At 46.2% G+C, this 16,054-nt stretch overlaps 4 protein-coding genes across 8 annotated transcripts; 2 read left to right on the forward strand and 2 right to left on the reverse strand.

Moving 5' to 3' along the window:
• The first annotated feature begins 503 nt into the window (after window positions 1-503).
• On the forward strand, window positions 504-3,418 carry LOC6739472 (prohibitin-2). 4 transcript variants are annotated; one of them, XM_016172223.3, is made up of 7 exons: window positions 504-658; window positions 759-903; window positions 1,334-1,680; window positions 1,743-1,976; window positions 2,180-2,257; window positions 2,323-2,422; window positions 3,113-3,418. In XM_016172223.3, the coding sequence occupies exons 2-7, from the start codon at window positions 771-773 to the stop codon at window positions 3,235-3,237; spliced, it is 1,017 nt and encodes a 338-aa protein (XP_016028469.1). In that variant the 5' UTR covers window positions 504-658; window positions 759-770; the 3' UTR covers window positions 3,238-3,418. The 4 variants fall into 4 exon arrangements, with proteins under 4 accessions (XP_016028469.1, XP_016028467.1, XP_039147480.1 ...); XM_016172221.3 differs by lacking the exon at window positions 3,113-3,418 and adding an exon at window positions 2,629-2,980; XM_039291546.2 differs by lacking the exon at window positions 3,113-3,418 and adding an exon at window positions 2,632-2,980.
• On the reverse strand, window positions 3,329-10,792 carry LOC6739471 (kelch-like protein 17). Its single transcript, XM_016172106.3, has 6 exons — window positions 10,549-10,792; window positions 7,157-7,355; window positions 6,598-6,781; window positions 5,824-5,920; window positions 4,370-5,702; window positions 3,329-4,306 (listed from the first exon to the last, which is right to left on the reverse strand). Exons 2-6 carry the CDS (start codon window positions 7,180-7,182, stop codon window positions 4,093-4,095), a joined length of 1,854 nt encoding a protein of 617 aa, XP_016028470.2. The 5' UTR covers window positions 7,183-7,355; window positions 10,549-10,792; the 3' UTR covers window positions 3,329-4,092.
• Window positions 10,793-12,071: 1,279 nt separating this feature from the next.
• On the forward strand, window positions 12,072-14,624 carry LOC6735182. 2 transcript variants are annotated; one of them, XM_016168443.3, is made up of 3 exons: window positions 12,072-12,369; window positions 13,256-13,762; window positions 13,897-14,624. In XM_016168443.3, the coding sequence occupies exons 1-3, from the start codon at window positions 12,315-12,317 to the stop codon at window positions 14,217-14,219; spliced, it is 885 nt and encodes a 294-aa protein (XP_016028472.1). In that variant the 5' UTR covers window positions 12,072-12,314; the 3' UTR covers window positions 14,220-14,624. The 2 variants fall into 2 exon arrangements, with proteins under 2 accessions (XP_016028472.1, XP_016028471.1); XM_016168442.3 differs by having other exon boundaries at window positions 12,108-12,369; window positions 13,894-14,624.
• On the reverse strand, window positions 14,509-15,886 carry LOC6735184. Its single transcript, XM_002082122.3, has 4 exons — window positions 15,590-15,886; window positions 15,427-15,512; window positions 15,098-15,251; window positions 14,509-14,922 (listed from the first exon to the last, which is right to left on the reverse strand). The coding sequence occupies exons 1-4, from the start codon at window positions 15,774-15,776 to the stop codon at window positions 14,786-14,788; spliced, it is 564 nt and encodes a 187-aa protein (XP_002082158.1). The 5' UTR covers window positions 15,777-15,886; the 3' UTR covers window positions 14,509-14,785.
• Window positions 15,887-16,054: the final 168 nt, after the last annotated feature.

The raw sequence follows: 16,054 nt of genomic DNA on the forward strand, positions 1-16,054 counted from the left end.
AGTGCTGCAACAAAAACAAAAAGCACCAGGCCACAGGTTTCATCGTCTATTTATAACTTTTGGCTACAGCTCTAGGTGATTAGTGGTAACGCACCATGAGTTATTGTTTGCCATATCTTTTTTATGTGTATTCTAATTCGTTATTATGTTTATATTTAAAGCTCTTAATACATATTTTCATTATAATATATTTTCAAAATTTTGGGTAAAGATTTCAAAATTTAAAGCAAGCCGTTACCAATACGCCTAAAATCGCGCTTAATCCGCACAGAAATCGCTTTCAAATGCTAATCGCTCACAAAACGCGCCAAACGAGAAAAACGCGCCGCATGAAATCGCGTGCAAACCGCAATGCTCATTTATCAAAACCAACGATCAAACCTTATTCTATACTAACAAACACCTGTGAGCAATTAGTTTTAAAATTCTTTAAAAAAAAATCACTCAAATACTGCTACACAAAAGAATGGAATATTACATATAACTAACTCGGAAAGTTTTTTATTAAAAATTAAAATACAAATAGTTGTTAGCAAGCACACAAACCGATAATAGCACAAATATTACATTTTTGTATCGATTTAAATAACGAATGATTATGTGACAACGTCACATACGGTCACACCGAACCAAACGTGCGTGAGAGTTTCCCAATTTTGTACGTCTAAAAATCATACGTTTATTATCACAAAATCCATAGAGAGTGCTCTGCGTTTACGGACATTTAATATTATTTTTTTTGTAATTCCTCGTCGCAGAAGACAAACAAGATGGCACAGAGCAAATTGAACGATCTTGCCGGCAAGCTGGGCAAAGGTGGTCCGCCGGGACTGGGAATCGGACTGAAGGTCCTGGCCGCCGTGGGAGCAGCCGCCTATGGAGTTAGCCAGTCACTGTACACCGGTAAGGACAGAACCGATCGGATATAGCCACCGATTTGAGGGCTAAAAGCATAAACACGGGCACTAGCGGCATGTGCACATAACCTCAAATGATTACAGAGTGCATAGAGATGTTGCTTTATGTGTGTGTGTTTCTGCTGTTTCCCGGATTTCATAACTTCCAATATGATTTGCAACATTCTTATTAGATTCTAATAAGATGCATGTAAGGAACATGCGTTAACTTATTATTTATAATAATATAATTTAGTTACTTGTCATTGTTAGCCAATCCCATATTTCATCTCCCCATGATTGCATAACAAACTCCATTATATTTGTGTTTACTTTCGGGTCTTAAGTCCAACGTAATTACATATAAGATATATATTTTACCATTTACTACACTATGTATGCAAACCCACTGACTTGATTAATTTTCCTTTCAACAGTTGAGGGTGGTCACCGCGCCATCATCTTCAGCCGTCTGGGCGGCATCCAGAGCGACATTTACTCCGAGGGCCTGCACGTGCGCATCCCCTGGTTCCAGTACCCCATTATCTATGACATTCGCTCGCGTCCCCGCAAAATATCCTCGCCCACTGGCTCCAAGGATCTGCAGATGATCAACATCTCGCTGCGTGTGCTGTCGCGCCCCGATTCCCTCAACCTGCCGTATCTGCACAAGCAGCTGGGCGTGGACTACGACGAGAAGGTTCTGCCCTCCATTTGCAACGAGGTGCTGAAGAGCGTGATTGCAAAGTTCAATGCCTCGCAGCTTATTACCCAGCGTCAGCAGGTAGAAATCTTTAAACTATCCATGGTTAATTCAGTTTGTATATAGTACTTGTCTGTTACCAGGTATCCCTACTGATCCGCAAGGAGCTGGTCGAGCGCGCCCGCGACTTCAACATCATTCTGGACGATGTGTCCCTCACCGAGCTGAGCTTCGGCAAGGAATACACTGCCGCTATTGAGGCCAAACAAGTGGCCCAGCAGGAAGCACAGCGGGCTGTCTTCTTTGTGGAGCGCGCCAAGCAGGAGAAGCAGCAGAAGATTGTGCAGGCTGAGGGAGAAGCCGAGGCTGCCAAAATGATATCCTTTTACAAAACACTAACTAGAACAGTTTGTACCCTTTTACATCTGACTAAAAGGCTTTTAGTATGTTGTGAGCTGGAAAAACTGCATTGTTTTTCCATGTTCATTATTTACTTTTGGCCTTCTGGAAACATGTAAATAGGGATTAGGTTTACCCAGTTTTTTGCCACCTACTGGTTCTTCTTAACTGATATGTTTACTTAGGTCTGGCCGTGAAGCAAAACCCAGCCTACCTGAAGCTGCGCAAGCTGCGTGCCGCTCAAAGCATTGCACGCACGGTAGGATTGATATTATAAATCTCTTCTGATTTAAAATTAATGAAATGCTTTTCCCCTATCAACAGATTGCCAGCTCACAGAACAAGGTCTATCTGTCGGCGGATAGCTTGATGCTCAACATCCAGGACTCTGGCTTCGATGACATGACCGAGAAGGTTTACAAAAGTAAATAGCTCTCGTTTTGATTAACAAAAAGAGTTTACTTTTAAGTTGAAAACACTTGTGCTTTTGGTTTCAATCACATTGGCCAAAACTTAGACATAGCCTTCATAATTGAGTAATTTCTAACGCGTTTTCCGTACTCCATCTCTCTTCCTATTTGCCGCACAAAATTTCGTTCTGTTAACGTTTCTCCCGATCGCGCAACCCAGTAGCCGATGACCTGGACTAGGAGGCGATCCACATTCGTTGTTAATTAATTTTTATTGAAATTCCTTCGAGCTAGAGCCTAAGTACCGTTTAGTTTTAACCACTCCCAAGCGGCGCATCGGCTTCATTTTTTCACGAATTATCTGCCAAGTGCTAGGTCCTTGTCACCCGGAGGCAGCTTCATCCCACATCCGTTCACTGGGTGCCAAGGATCGAAACACGACCCGGCTTTTTGTGGACCAATGATACCAATGCGGGCAAATGGCCGCATCAGCATTTAACTTTCCATGTCCCATCATCGAGAGTCACGTGAAACGGAAACTGAAAATAAATGCGTACTGAGAACTGTCTGAAGATCGTTGTGTCCCCTTTATAGATTGCAACTGATTTTAGCTCCAACTGCCGGGGCACACCACTTGTGAAAAAACGAAGCGGCGTCCCCGTGCAGCGATCCCTCCACTAATCCCAATCCCCCAATCTTTGCAGTTGGCACCGGTCTGCCCAAGGACTGGTTGGACGCCCGGAAAATGGCCTCGAAGGTCGCCCAGCCGGCGGAGAAGGAGAAGAACGTGGGCAACGTGGCGAGCAGCATGGCCGAGCGGATGATGTGATCCACACCTTAGCGGGGGCTTCCTGTCAAGATACTAGTACAAAGCGCATACAGAACAGAGCCAAACAGAACGCCGACTTCGTCGCATACGATTACGAAACACTTACTTATCGTTTTAATTGCGTGTATAAAATACATAAGAATAGTACATAAGAGTGTATACAGTATATAATTTAAGTGTATAGAGGTTTATGTATGTAAATTGTAGGCAGATTAGGTTGCTTCTCCAGGAGTTGTGTCCCCGCGGCATTCCCATGTTGTGTGTGTGAGAGATCTTGACTAGAAACATGTGTGTATTATGGGCATGCATCCACTGCGATGTTCATCCTTGATGTTGAGCAATCGAACCACCGCCCGGGGTCTCCAAGTCATATAAATATTCTTAAGTCTATCCATAACGAACTCGAACAATCAAATTCCTGCATTAGGCGCGTGGGGTTAGCTTTGTATGTGAGTTAATTTGTAATTGTTAGGTGGCTTAAAAGCGACGCGACATGGACCAGGATCAGGCCGTCGCCGGTGGCTTTCCTCCTCCGGATCCGCTGGCGCCGCTGGTACTTCCGCTTTCGCTGCCACTGCTGCTGGCATTGCTGTTGGCCCTGCGGCTCTCAGCCAGACCGGGTGTGTCCCTCCGATGACGACGCAGCGTGGAGCTGGCCGAGGGCGCGGAACTACTCAGAGCTATGTTGGCCGTAAAGGCAGCAGCCTCCGCTCGGCTCGGAACGGTCAGAGTGCCTCCCACGCCCGATGACGGAGGTATGACTCCACCGGATCCAATCCCGTTGACGGTGCTGTTGCCATTGCTAGTGCCGCTCGCTGCAGCTGCGGCGAAGGACTCGGTTATGCTGGCCAAGGGTCATAAGTTCGTCGTCTGCACCAGTCCGCGCTCCAGATGGAAGCACTCCAGGACGGCGGCGCCGACTGAGCTGCGTCGAGCCACCATGGCGTTGACCACGCTCCACTTGTTTAGCCGCGGATCGTATCGCTCCACAGAGTTCAACGACGAGCTGCCATCGTTGCCGCCCAAGGCGAAGAGGGCGCCCTCCACCTCGACCACTTCATGGGTGGATCTAGAAAAGTACACAATTATTAAGTATAGGGAAGAAGTTGGACTGTCAATTCAGACTCCTTACCTTCGCGAGTGCATTGCTGCGATGGGTTCCCAGCTGTTCCTGCGCAAATTGAATCGCTCTCCGCTGGACATGCACATGGTGCCATCATTACCACCAATGCAATACAGATGCCCGTCGGTGGAGGCGACGCCACAGCTGCTCCTGCGTGCCGACATGCTGGGCACCGGTTGCCAGCGACCCACTCTGGGATCAAACCGCTCCACGCTTGACTGGTAGTTGGTGGAATCGAAGCCGCCCAGACTGTATATGCAATTTTCCAGCACAGCCAGTCGGCAGTACCTTCTCCTTGTGCTCATCGCCGGACAGGAGCTCCAGATGCCAGTGAGTGGATCATAGCGCTCCATGCTGCTCAGGCAGGAGGCGCCATCGTAACCGCCACAAACGTAGATCAAGGCATCGTAGGAGCAGATGCCCAGACAGCTGCGTTTCGTACCCATTGGGGTGATGTTGCTCCACTTGTTGGTCAGAGGATTGTAGCTCTCTGCCGTGGCCAGATCACTGACTCCATCGTAGCCGCCGACCACGTACAACTGCTTGTGCAGAGAAGTTACTCCGGATCGGGATCGTCGCCACAACATTGGTGCCACTGGACTCCATGAGTTGGAGCGCGGATTGTACACCTCGCACTCGTTGTGAATGGCAAAGAGACTGCCTCCTCCCACCGCAAATACGTAGGGTTTCATGCCCTCCGGACGACGCTCCTGGGTCCGCTGGCTGCCCATTATGCTGCGCTGCTCCGGAAGCAGATGGTACTTCATGGCCTCCAGCAGCAGCTCCTTGCACTCGGAGTCATCGCGCATGAGGGTCTCCGTTTCCACGCAGCTCATGAGGAAATCCCTGCTCACCAGCGGCAGCCTAACGTTCGACATCAACTCGGCAATGTGAAGTCTTCTTGTGGCCAGGTCATGTTTCACCCAATTGATGACGGCGGCAAATACTCGCTCCTCGGAGCTGATGTTCAGCTGGCTGTTGGAGATCAGCTCGCGAACCTCCTCGAACGGCAGCAGCAGGAACTCCTCGGTACCCACCACCTGCTGGAAGTTCTGCAGGGCGTACTTATGTGATCTTGTGTGCAGCTCCTTGCAGGAGTGGGCATCTGCAAAGCTGCGGATGCCCAAGCAGTTGGAGGGATGCAGCTGGCGCAGCAGGAACTTGCAGCAGGCATCCCGCACCGAGTGCATCTGCAGCAGTCCGGAGGCGGGAAGCAGCACCTGTACGTTCTGCTCGGTGATCGTGATCTCGCCGGTGTAGGTGTAATCGATCAGCTGCCGCAGCGCCGAGCTGTCCACGTCGTGTAGTCGGACTAGTCCCTGAGTGCGTTCCAGCATGTCGTCTGGTAAATGAGATTGGTATGTATCAGTTTACATATTGCTTTAGAAGTTGGATTTATATCCAATATCGATAGGATGGTAAATCCAGGAAAGGATTGCTTTTTGTTATAGAAGTGCACTCACCGTTGAACATCGCATAGAAATAGGGCGATACGGAAGCCAGAACCACTCGATGGGCATTGATGGTGTCGCCGCCCACTTCCAGGCGCACATCGCAGAGCTGAAATGGGCAGGAGAACGAGTGAGAATGGAGCTGGGAAGGCTGTTGAGACCTGGGGGTGCTGACGCGGCCAAAGGGTCGCTTTACAAATCCGATTAATGCCCGACTACGTGCTCAATTTGCACTCCAAATCCCTCACTCCCACGACCAGTCGAATCCTTAGAAGGACTCTCCATCAATAACTTTTGACAGGGAGCCCGCAGTCAATGAACCTGATAGTGGAGGCACTTTTGAATGGCAAAGTGTCGCTTACATCATGGCGCGCTTCTGGTTAAGGCCAACTCATCCATCCACCCGCCGGGCTACTAAAATGGCAATTTGCTCTAATAGCCTCACCCAGCTGAACTTTGCGAGGCAGGGGGCGGCATCGGTCGCAATTAATGTTGCCGACTGCCCAAAATGAAAGAGAAACGCGCGAAAGACATTATGTATGCGCCATGTGGGCCAGCGTCGAGTCGGACTTGCGACGACCTCAATCACGCGCCCATTCTAAATAAATATTTTAATTATGTTCGCGCCTAATGCAATTAGTACGGCAATATCAAGATCTGTCAATTAATGGAATGAATTTGAACTGTATGTTATGGCTTTGCTGATTTTTGAAGAAGAAATTGACCTGATCATAACTTGTTTGAAATTCAGAAAGATGAGATTTTCTTGTCTGATTTTTTCCTTACCTGCGCATTGTTCCTCATCTGGTTGATGGCTGCAAAGGAGGCGATGCAGTGGCCCGGATTCTGGTGATGCGCCTGGGGCAGGACCTCCTCATTGGGTCCCGGTGGGCTCAGATCGCTGGGCGTCTGTGTGGAATTGTTGCTGGTGGTGGTGACATCTTCGTTGTTGCCACTCGCCTCGCCGGAACTGCAACGAGAATTTGATGAGTTCGTAAAATGAGTTCGCCCCAACAAAATCAAGTCTTGTAAACATAATGGTAATGGCGGCGACAAGGTGTCGGCAAAAACAGAAACAGGAACTGCTCCACTGCTGTAAAGCCAGGGGTTGTTTATGCTACATGTTTATGTTCATGTCGTTTTTGAGGGGGCTGGCATTTTTGGGGGTTGAATGAAGCGAACATGGAGCACCACAAGTCGCCACTTAAATTTGCGCTTAGGCACAAAAAATATTCAACTTTAAGCATTGAAATCAAAGTACAATGTTTGTTATACTAAGCATATAGAAAAAGGTAAAATCATTAGCACTTAGCTAGTATATTCGATTTATTTCCCGTGTACTTACTGATTGGATTTCACGGGCAGAAACATTGCGACTTTGTCTGGTCGATGTTTATGCTAATGATGGGGGTTAGTGCGGCACTTCCCTTATCTCTCTTGGCTGCAGCTTGCTCCTAAAACATTTCCTCGTTTTGGTCCTTGGTTGGTGTCTTCAGTTCGGTTCGGTTCAGTCTTTTTTATTGGCAGTTCAGCTCCAACTTCAGCTGAAATGGAGGGAGCAAAAATCAATACTGTGGACAATTGTTGTGGCCACCCGCATGGCAGAGAATAGCTTCGAATTTGGGTCAGACGGATAGAGGGATTGGTGGTTGGCTGGATATGATATCATTCGGGCTTTTTGGCATGTCAAAGTGAAGGAAGCATCTGAATGAAACTAAAAACTGGGTTAAGTGCCTCCTCCCTTCGCCCAACCATTGTTTGCTGCTTTTGTCGGGGATGTGAAGTGGTTATGCGTGGGAGCCTTTGAAGGACCCAGGAAATGGGCCAGGATGTGGCCTCGCCAAATTGCTTGTCGCATGCAACTTGCGCATTTTGACAGCCATTTTACTGGCGAACAAAAAAAACCCCGCGATTTGTGTACGGAAAGAAAAGTAATAATGCAGCAGAATAAATTAATAAATATTTATGTGACGGGTAATTTGAAAATGTTTATTTCGATGCAATACAATATCTGTTGAAAGTGGATTATAAAGTATTTAAAGCTTTCCTGAGTCGAATTTCGTTTGCATAAGATAAATGCCGCGTTCGTTGACATTGAAAAGTAGGCAAAAGTTATAATATTTTGTTTACATTTTTATAGTATTTAAAAGGTGTTGAATATAGGGAATTATGGCCTAAAAACGAAATTTCTCTTTAACGCGCTTGGAAAGCGCTCTTTGGGGTCAACAAAACGTGTCGCTGGCACATGTTTGTGAATTTAACGTCACGAATTTATCGCTGCATTAACAAAACAAGGCAGCGAAATGGCAGTAGCAGCATTAACATCAACCAGCAACCGCTTAAAACATACAAAATTTCACTTTGCGCACAACACGAATTAATGACAATTTCAGTCGGTGTTTTATTTTTTTTTTAGCTTTTAACTGAGCAACAGCCATCGAGGCGGCCTGCCATGCTTGAGGGCGCAATTGTGCTGGAGGGCAATGTACGCCGCCGACTGCTTCTGCTCAGCACCCTCCCCAAAAACGCGCCCAAAAGCCACCTAAAACGCCAAAGAATCCCCCCTCGAAGAGAAGCCCCATTAGGCTAAATGTTTACTGCGCTGCCAAAGCAAAAGCAGGCCAGCTTGCCATCGTGGGACAGCCTTCGATTGCATTCTGAGTTGCATTCTGCAGTCAGTTTCCCCTGTTTTTTTTTTGGGCGGGGTCAGCACTCTCCGTCACACGCGGCGTATGAGTAATTAAAGGCTTCCGACCAGGGTCAGAATGCGGTGCGGTCGTCTCAGTAACTAAGCTAACACGTCTAACGGCTGTTTGTGGCCAACAAAAAACAATGAAATTATGCTAAATGTGAACTTAATTCACGAGCTAGTTGAGCTCATTTATGCACGCAGGCAAAGAGCTGGGAAATTTAGCTAGTTCAAAAGTAATTTTAACATATTTGAAATAAATATAATATTGCCAGGAATAAGTGGTATCTTGTTTTATAAAAAGATATGTATAAATCCAAATACACGACCTGATGTTTTGCTTAGAATATAAGCAATGATAATCTGGCATGAAAACCTTATTTTACTGAAGGGATTAAGTCAGCTAACTTTTTCTTAGTGTAGTTAAAGGGGCAATCATGTCTAACACACACGCAATGCCGCACAAAAGGGAGGAGGTTCAGGAACCGGAAGTGCTGAGGGTGGAGCAGGAAGTGGCTTTTAACCCAAGGTGTAACTCTCGCTGACCTTCAGGTGTGCGATGAGCTGGGGGTCGCTGACTCAGTCGGCGAGGGTGGTATTATATTTTTAACAAATCTAACTAAAAATATGATTATCAAAGAAGCACTTGGCTGGGAGAGCGGGCAGCTGTTCCCTAGCAACATCTGCGGCTACGAGTGTGAAATTTAAATTAACTGCCCAGCATGCTCCCCGCTCGTAAATGTGGCCCGAAATGTGGGTAAACCGACGACCGGAGCCGCACTCATTCAGTAATATTAAATGCTTTTTGGCGACAGAGCAGAACAGCGGAATATGAAAACAAATAAAAGAACCCAAAAAACACACGGAGACACACAAAAATTGTGCAAACATTGAACCGGTTGTAGTTTTTGCCCAACCACCACTCGCCCATTTGTTGTTGGCCAGCACCTATGGATACCTCTCCACCTATGCTGCTATGCTCCACACTTCCACGTGACTTGGCCAACTGAAATCACAATGCAAAATCGGAAGGCCTCAAGCATGCTTCTTGCACGCTTCATTGATGATTAAGCCCGCCATTGTTGCTGCTGCTGCTGCAATGCAATATTCTGCGAGCCACCAAGGTCAACTGCTTTTGCAATCGAGCGGAAATCGAGAGATCGTGCTGCGGACTCAGCGCTAGTTACAGCTAAAAATTGGTGAATAAGATGCAGATTATAGCAGGTAACTCAAGTGGAGAATAGGATACATTTCTAAGCAATTGCCAGTGTGATCAAGCTGAACTTTGGGTTTCTGGGTAGCTGATTAATACAAATTTCCCAGAATTTAGTTTTTTACATAAATCTATACAGAGATTGGTCATAATATTTGTTTGAATATTTTAGCAGGTGCTTTTAAGGTGTATAACCATTTGTAACTTCAATACTCTTTTGCAGTGAACCCAAACTTCGTCGTACGCAAAAGAGTCCCACAAATGTTTAGCACATTTTTTCGATTTTAGCGAAAAGAACAAGAGTCTCTTGAAGACGCCCGCGCCCAAATCGAAAATCAAGTGCCAGTGCGTGCTTGGTAAAGAGATGCCCACCTCCGGATTTGGTTGAGGGCTACAGCTGGATGTGGGCCAAGTAAACAAGCGACAACAACGAAAACGAACACCAATGGCCAGCCATTATTAAGTATACGCAGCGTAAGCCGACAGATTGGTCTATTAGGCGGGCCCAGATGTTAGAAACGAGGGAGAAAAAGGAACGAGGAAATGTGGTAACGTGGAAAATGCGATAAGGGCTGGGAAAAGCGCACAGCGAAAGTGAGCGTGGAAGCCGGCATTTGGGATTTTAGGTATGGGTTTGGTTTTGGGTGCGGGTCGTCAACCTGCTGTCAGCGCGGGAAATGTGAAAAACAGCCGTTTTCCCCCATGGCGCCGGCGCACTGGCCTGTGAAAAACTCCATGGGGTGGCCAAGAAGGAGTTCGTAAGATGCAACGGCATGTGCACATACTCCTCCCAAGAAAAAAAAAAATCTGGTAAGGAAAAGAGCATTCGCCGCACCTTTATCCAAAAATGTATGACTTTTTCCTTGAATATTGCTTTTCCTTCACAATTTTCCCGATCGTAATTGCACTTTAATTCTTTGCTGGCTCCTTGGCGAGTCCTTTTCCGGTTGGAGTTCACTTTTCACTACGAATTTCAACTGCTGTGAAGCCAATTATTTGGTCGGCGCTGTGCTGACGGCAACTTCGCGGCACGAAAGCTCAAGAGCGACTGAGCGAAAATCCGTTGGAGCCCCAAAAACCAAACCCGCAAAGCTTTTCTTAAAACGGAATGTTTGGGTTTTGGAACACCAATAAAGCTTGAAAGTTCTCAACGACTTTTCAACGCTCTACACTGGAACGATTTTATAATAAAATAAAATAATTTGTAAACAATGCAAAATTAAACGTCAAATTTAATAATATTTTTTCAGAACTCTGATTCTTAAGTTAATGTTTATTTAAAGATTTTATACATTTAAAAATAATATAAGCAAGAAAGGTCTTGCATATGAACCATTGACTGTTTTGCTGTCAAAATTCATAAATTTAGTGGCCATCTAAATATGATTAAAATTAAAAATTTCCCCCTAAATCGATTAAAAACGGGAAAACTTTCTTGCGTTTGTGAATAACTCAAACGAATGTTGATGCGCCGTGAGTTGACTTGAGCTAACTTGTAATTGAAGCTTAATTAACAAACAGTTAGTGCTCCCAAGTTTTTCAAACGCTGTGGAGGCAAACTTTCAGTGCTCCAACCGACTGGCTGGTGGACCTTTACCTTTGGAGCAGGGGTGGTCGCCCAGCCAAAGCAAACCAAAGCAAAGCTGGCCAAACCAGATCTCCGGACCATTAGGACGCCCAGCGTGTCACAAAGAAGCTGCATGCAAATCCAATTAGGAGCGTGGAGCGGCCAAGGCCCGAAGGTGGTGCAGCTCCTGGATGGATGCACGGTGGCTCACAATGGACGGTGGAAGCCACCGAAGCCAGCCACTGACCCAATTATGCTAATACGGTGGCCAAACTCAAAAGCCTTTGACGTCATGTCAGCTGGATGCAGGGACGCGGTATGGCTGGATGTATGCCTGGATGGATGGATGGATGGATGGATGGATGCCTGGGATGTTCCCTCGAACAATGGCATGTGGCAAGACCGGCTTACACCTGGAGCAATATCCATTGCTGGAGAAATTGCGAAATATGACAAGATAATTGCATAAAAAAAGGGTCCTTTGGCACACCTGAGACTTATTGGCTTGGCTTCGCATCAATGGTGGAATGGAATCCAGCTTGGACACTCGACTCCCAATTGCTGTGAATGCTGTGCGCCATTCGCCATTTCCGTGCATATTAGAAAATTACCGAAGCTCAAGTCGCACTTCAAAAACCAAGCAAAGGTGACACTGCCATCCAGCTTGTGCGCATGTCCCTAGCGTCCTTTATTTCCAACCCGCCCCGTCGTCCTCCTGCCCTATCGTTCTGCTCCTGCTCGTCGGGCAACAGGTGCTCGCTGCGTGCGGAGCGTGGTCGGGGTGGCCGAAAGGATTCGCATGGAGTTGGGTTTGGTGCGCTGCCCGCGAGGAGCTATAAAAGCGCACGATGCGAGCAACTTGGCCGTTAGTCGTCAGTCCTCCGGCGTGGAACTCGATCTCCGCCGTGGGAGCAGCTGTATTCCGTGAAAGCATAGCCACCAACGGTTGAAATGTGTTTGCAAACTATTTAGCATCGGTGTATCCGTAAAATGTAACAGCAACCAGAAGACGGTCCTCGAAAATCAGACACACAATGTCGCACCTGGTGATGAGGCGACGGATTCTGCTTATGGTTTTGCTATTTGCAGGTAAGTCAATCCGTTCCAAGAGTCTGTGAAATCTGGTAGAAAACACTTCAAAGATACTAGCTAAAGTAGTTGAGATCATGGTTTTTGTTGTAGGGAGTTGGAATCTTATAGATCTCAAGTTAAATTAAAATTTACTGAAAATATCTTGTTTAAGAGCCTTTTTCTCAGAAGAACATCCCATTCTGCTTTTAAAAAATCTTAAAATTTAAAAAAATTAAAAAATACTATTGAAAAGGGCCTGCGATTTAAAAAAATAACCGTTATCGCCGTTGAAAAATGGCAGAAACCCTTTTTTTCCAATTTATCCTTTAAAAGTGGCAGAAAACTTCATTATCCAAAATTATCCTTCTTTGAATCAACATAAGTTCTTTAAATCCCAAATAATAAACTTTAAAAAATACATTTTTGCAATAGCCTTTAAAAGAAGATGTAATGCACAAAGAGTTATTTAATTATGCTATACTGTGCTTAAATACTTTTTAACCACCTTTAAGAAAGTAATCTAATAAACAATTAAATCTAATAGCTTATAAACTTAAACTAAAAACTAATACATTTTACCACGACAACTAGTGAGTGGTTCTTCCCTGCTTATTAAATTAAACAGAAGATATGACATCAATTCCATGGGGCAAACTTTATCGTAACTATCTCACATTTTCGGCAATTTTTCATTTCTCGGCAATTGTTTCAAATTGAAACCTGACCTTTTATTAGCCGCCATTGCGCCTATCACTAATTAAAATCTGTAGGGCACTAGCGGAAATTGGATGTCATGTCGTTTTTGGCGAAGCCAACCCTGTTCGTACCCAAGTGACTAACCCAAATCCTGCGGGAGCACACACAATTAATGGGCCCGTCTGCCGATATGTTTCTCCACCGGCAGGTCCACTGCGAAACGCACCTTTCGGCGGTGCACAGGTGGCGATAGCGACATCACCAACCACCGGTCGTGACCGTCAAATTCCGCCGGAGTGGGAGCGAAACTGGGAGTTGGATCCGGACTGGGATTTCACTGGAAGTGAGGACAGGGACTCCGTCGCGCCGACGACGTCACGCTCCTTGGACAACTTTTACCCTTTCGATGGCGGAAATGCCCCGCCGAAAACCAGTGAAACGGAAATGGATAACCAATTCGGAGATAGCTATCTCACCCCGTATCCTGCATTGTTCGGTCGCCAGTGGCACCTCCAGCATCGCAAGCAGCTGCAGGTGCAGCACAAGTGGCAATCTCCGGCACCTCCACTTGCGGAGGTCAAGGCCAAGAGGGATCCCGCCAACTGGCCACCCGACGACGAGGAGCCACCGCCTACGCACCCCTACGCCTACACCTTGCCCTGGAAACGAAAGGAGGTTCCGGACTCACTCCGATATATGCCCTCGATCAGTGCTGGTGAGTAATGGAGTATAGGATAGGATTCGGGCAGTACACCACGGAGCTTTGGCAATTTGGTGGATTCTTTAATTTTAATTTAATCCTTAACAAATGAACCCATTGCTAGTGACATTCGTTCTACATTCCAGGAGCCATGACCAATCTGGGCGGCTTTTTCAACCGCCTGGAGGCGAACCTGCGCTTCGCGGAGCAGTCGCAACTGGGTGAGTCGGAGACGCGAATGCTGGAGGGTAAGCACCCGCACCCACTGCACCTGCCGCCCGTGCCGCCCGACGCTCCGGAGGATTCCGAGCAGCAGCAGGAGCACGACCGGAAGACATCGAAGCTCCTGCAGGCCCTGCGCAGCTACAGGCCCTCCCAGAAGATCCGATCGCTGGTGTCGCGCAATCCGCAGGGATACCGCGGCTCCCAGTTCATAGATCCGAGCTACATGTGGCTGGGTCTGGGCAAATGACAGTGAGACCGCCGGAGCAGCAGAATGACCCATCAATAGTTACCTAAGTAGCTGCAACGAATGCCGCCCCAAGATTCGATTTAATTTATGCCCTCTGTGTGTGTAGAAATATATGTTTGAAAGTCTATCACAGCAAAAACGAAGAAATGTGTGTTAAGTTTTAAGGAATGGTATGTATTAACATTTTAGAACTGCAAACAAATAATAGTAGATGTTGTCCCAAATCTTCAAGCATTATAACACGAAGAGCAAAACAAAACGCCCAGCACCCAAATAATTATCCATGTGATTGTGTATATAAAATATATATATTTTTTTTGGAGCCAATCGAAAAATCGTGTTTTGGCCATTTCGTTCGAATATACGTATGGATACAGTCGCGTTAATGTAAATATATATGATGTACACACAGATTTTCGTTCTCTGGTGCATGAAATACGACGTAGTATATAATTTTGGTGTTACTAGCTAGAAAAATATTACTTTAATCGGGGAGGCTCCACTGGAAACATTCGAAAGGGATATGATGTAATAAGAGCTCGCGAAACAGGAAGCTGCACTGGAGCTTAAATCTTGGTGTAGCTGGGATAGGAGTTGGTCTGCTGCTGGGTCGGCGCTGGGATCAGCGGGCGCTGGACCTCACTGGATGCCTGGATCTGCTTGAAGAGCGAGTAGATGCCGTAGTAGAGATACCAGGTCAGCACTGAAACGAGCGAAAACGAGAGAAAAATAAGCATCGTGTACCAGCGCAATTACGGAACGATCGCAAACCGCCGAGCGATAAGCGAAATGGGGATCCACAATTTCGCAACAACGGACAGTGTGTATACCCATTTCCAGATAGAGCTTATGTATGTACGAAGTGGTGATTCACTTACCGAGCAGGCCCACATCCACCAAAATGATTGGAAGAGCGCTCAGGAAGGGTGTACTTCCGATGACTTGGGCCAGCATTGCAATATTGGTGACAATTCCAAAGACAAGCAACACTCCATTGTTGATCAGCCAGGGCAGCAGGAGCAAATGGCGTTCCTGAAAGACAAGAAAACGCTATTAGAACCATCTTTATCTCTAGTTAGTATGGTGAACACGCTTGTATGTGCTAAAAGCCTTGGATTTTTTTGCAGACCAAAAAGGTCTAGCTCTAGATATATAGTATACACTTATATATGCTATTGTACAGAGTGCATATTGATACTAGACTTACCTTAACGGTACCTGCGACCAACATGGCCGAAGCCAGAAGATTAATCACCTTGAGCGCCAGGTAAACACTGAAAATGATTACTAGCACTGCAATAACCGCAAGAGCAATGAAATACAATGAAATAAACGATTGGTTGTGGGTGCACTCGATGGTTAGCCCTTACCACTGCGAATCTGGGTGACCGTCATGTCCGAATCTTTGGATTCCTTGGCGATCTGCTGCGCAATTTCATCGACGAATCCCAGGGCCACGGACAAAAGGATCGTGGCCAAGAAGGATAGAATCACGCCCAGCCATCCAATGACCACACCATAGGTGTTCAGGCGCATACAGAAGACCCTGGACAGCATCCTGGATTCACTTGATTTCGTGCGAATGCGGATAAAAACAATTATACTTCAGTTCGCCGGCAGAGCGAAAATGCAATTGCTTAATAAGTCGCAATTCACTGACAATTGAAAGCTTTTGGGGATAGCGGCGTTGCCAGACTGCTGCAAGCAGTTGGCACCGAAACTGTGACTTGTTCACCAGCTTTTCATGTGACTTTTTAACGGTTGCATACAATTTTTTAAATAACACTTTTATATTTTAAATATTTTTATGAACTTATTATTTGTCAAAATGATAA

This window comes from Drosophila simulans, chromosome 2R (assembly GCF_016746395.2).
Source record: "Drosophila simulans strain w501 chromosome 2R, Prin_Dsim_3.1, whole genome shotgun sequence".
Lineage (NCBI taxonomy): Eukaryota > Metazoa > Arthropoda > Insecta > Diptera > Drosophilidae > Drosophila > Drosophila simulans.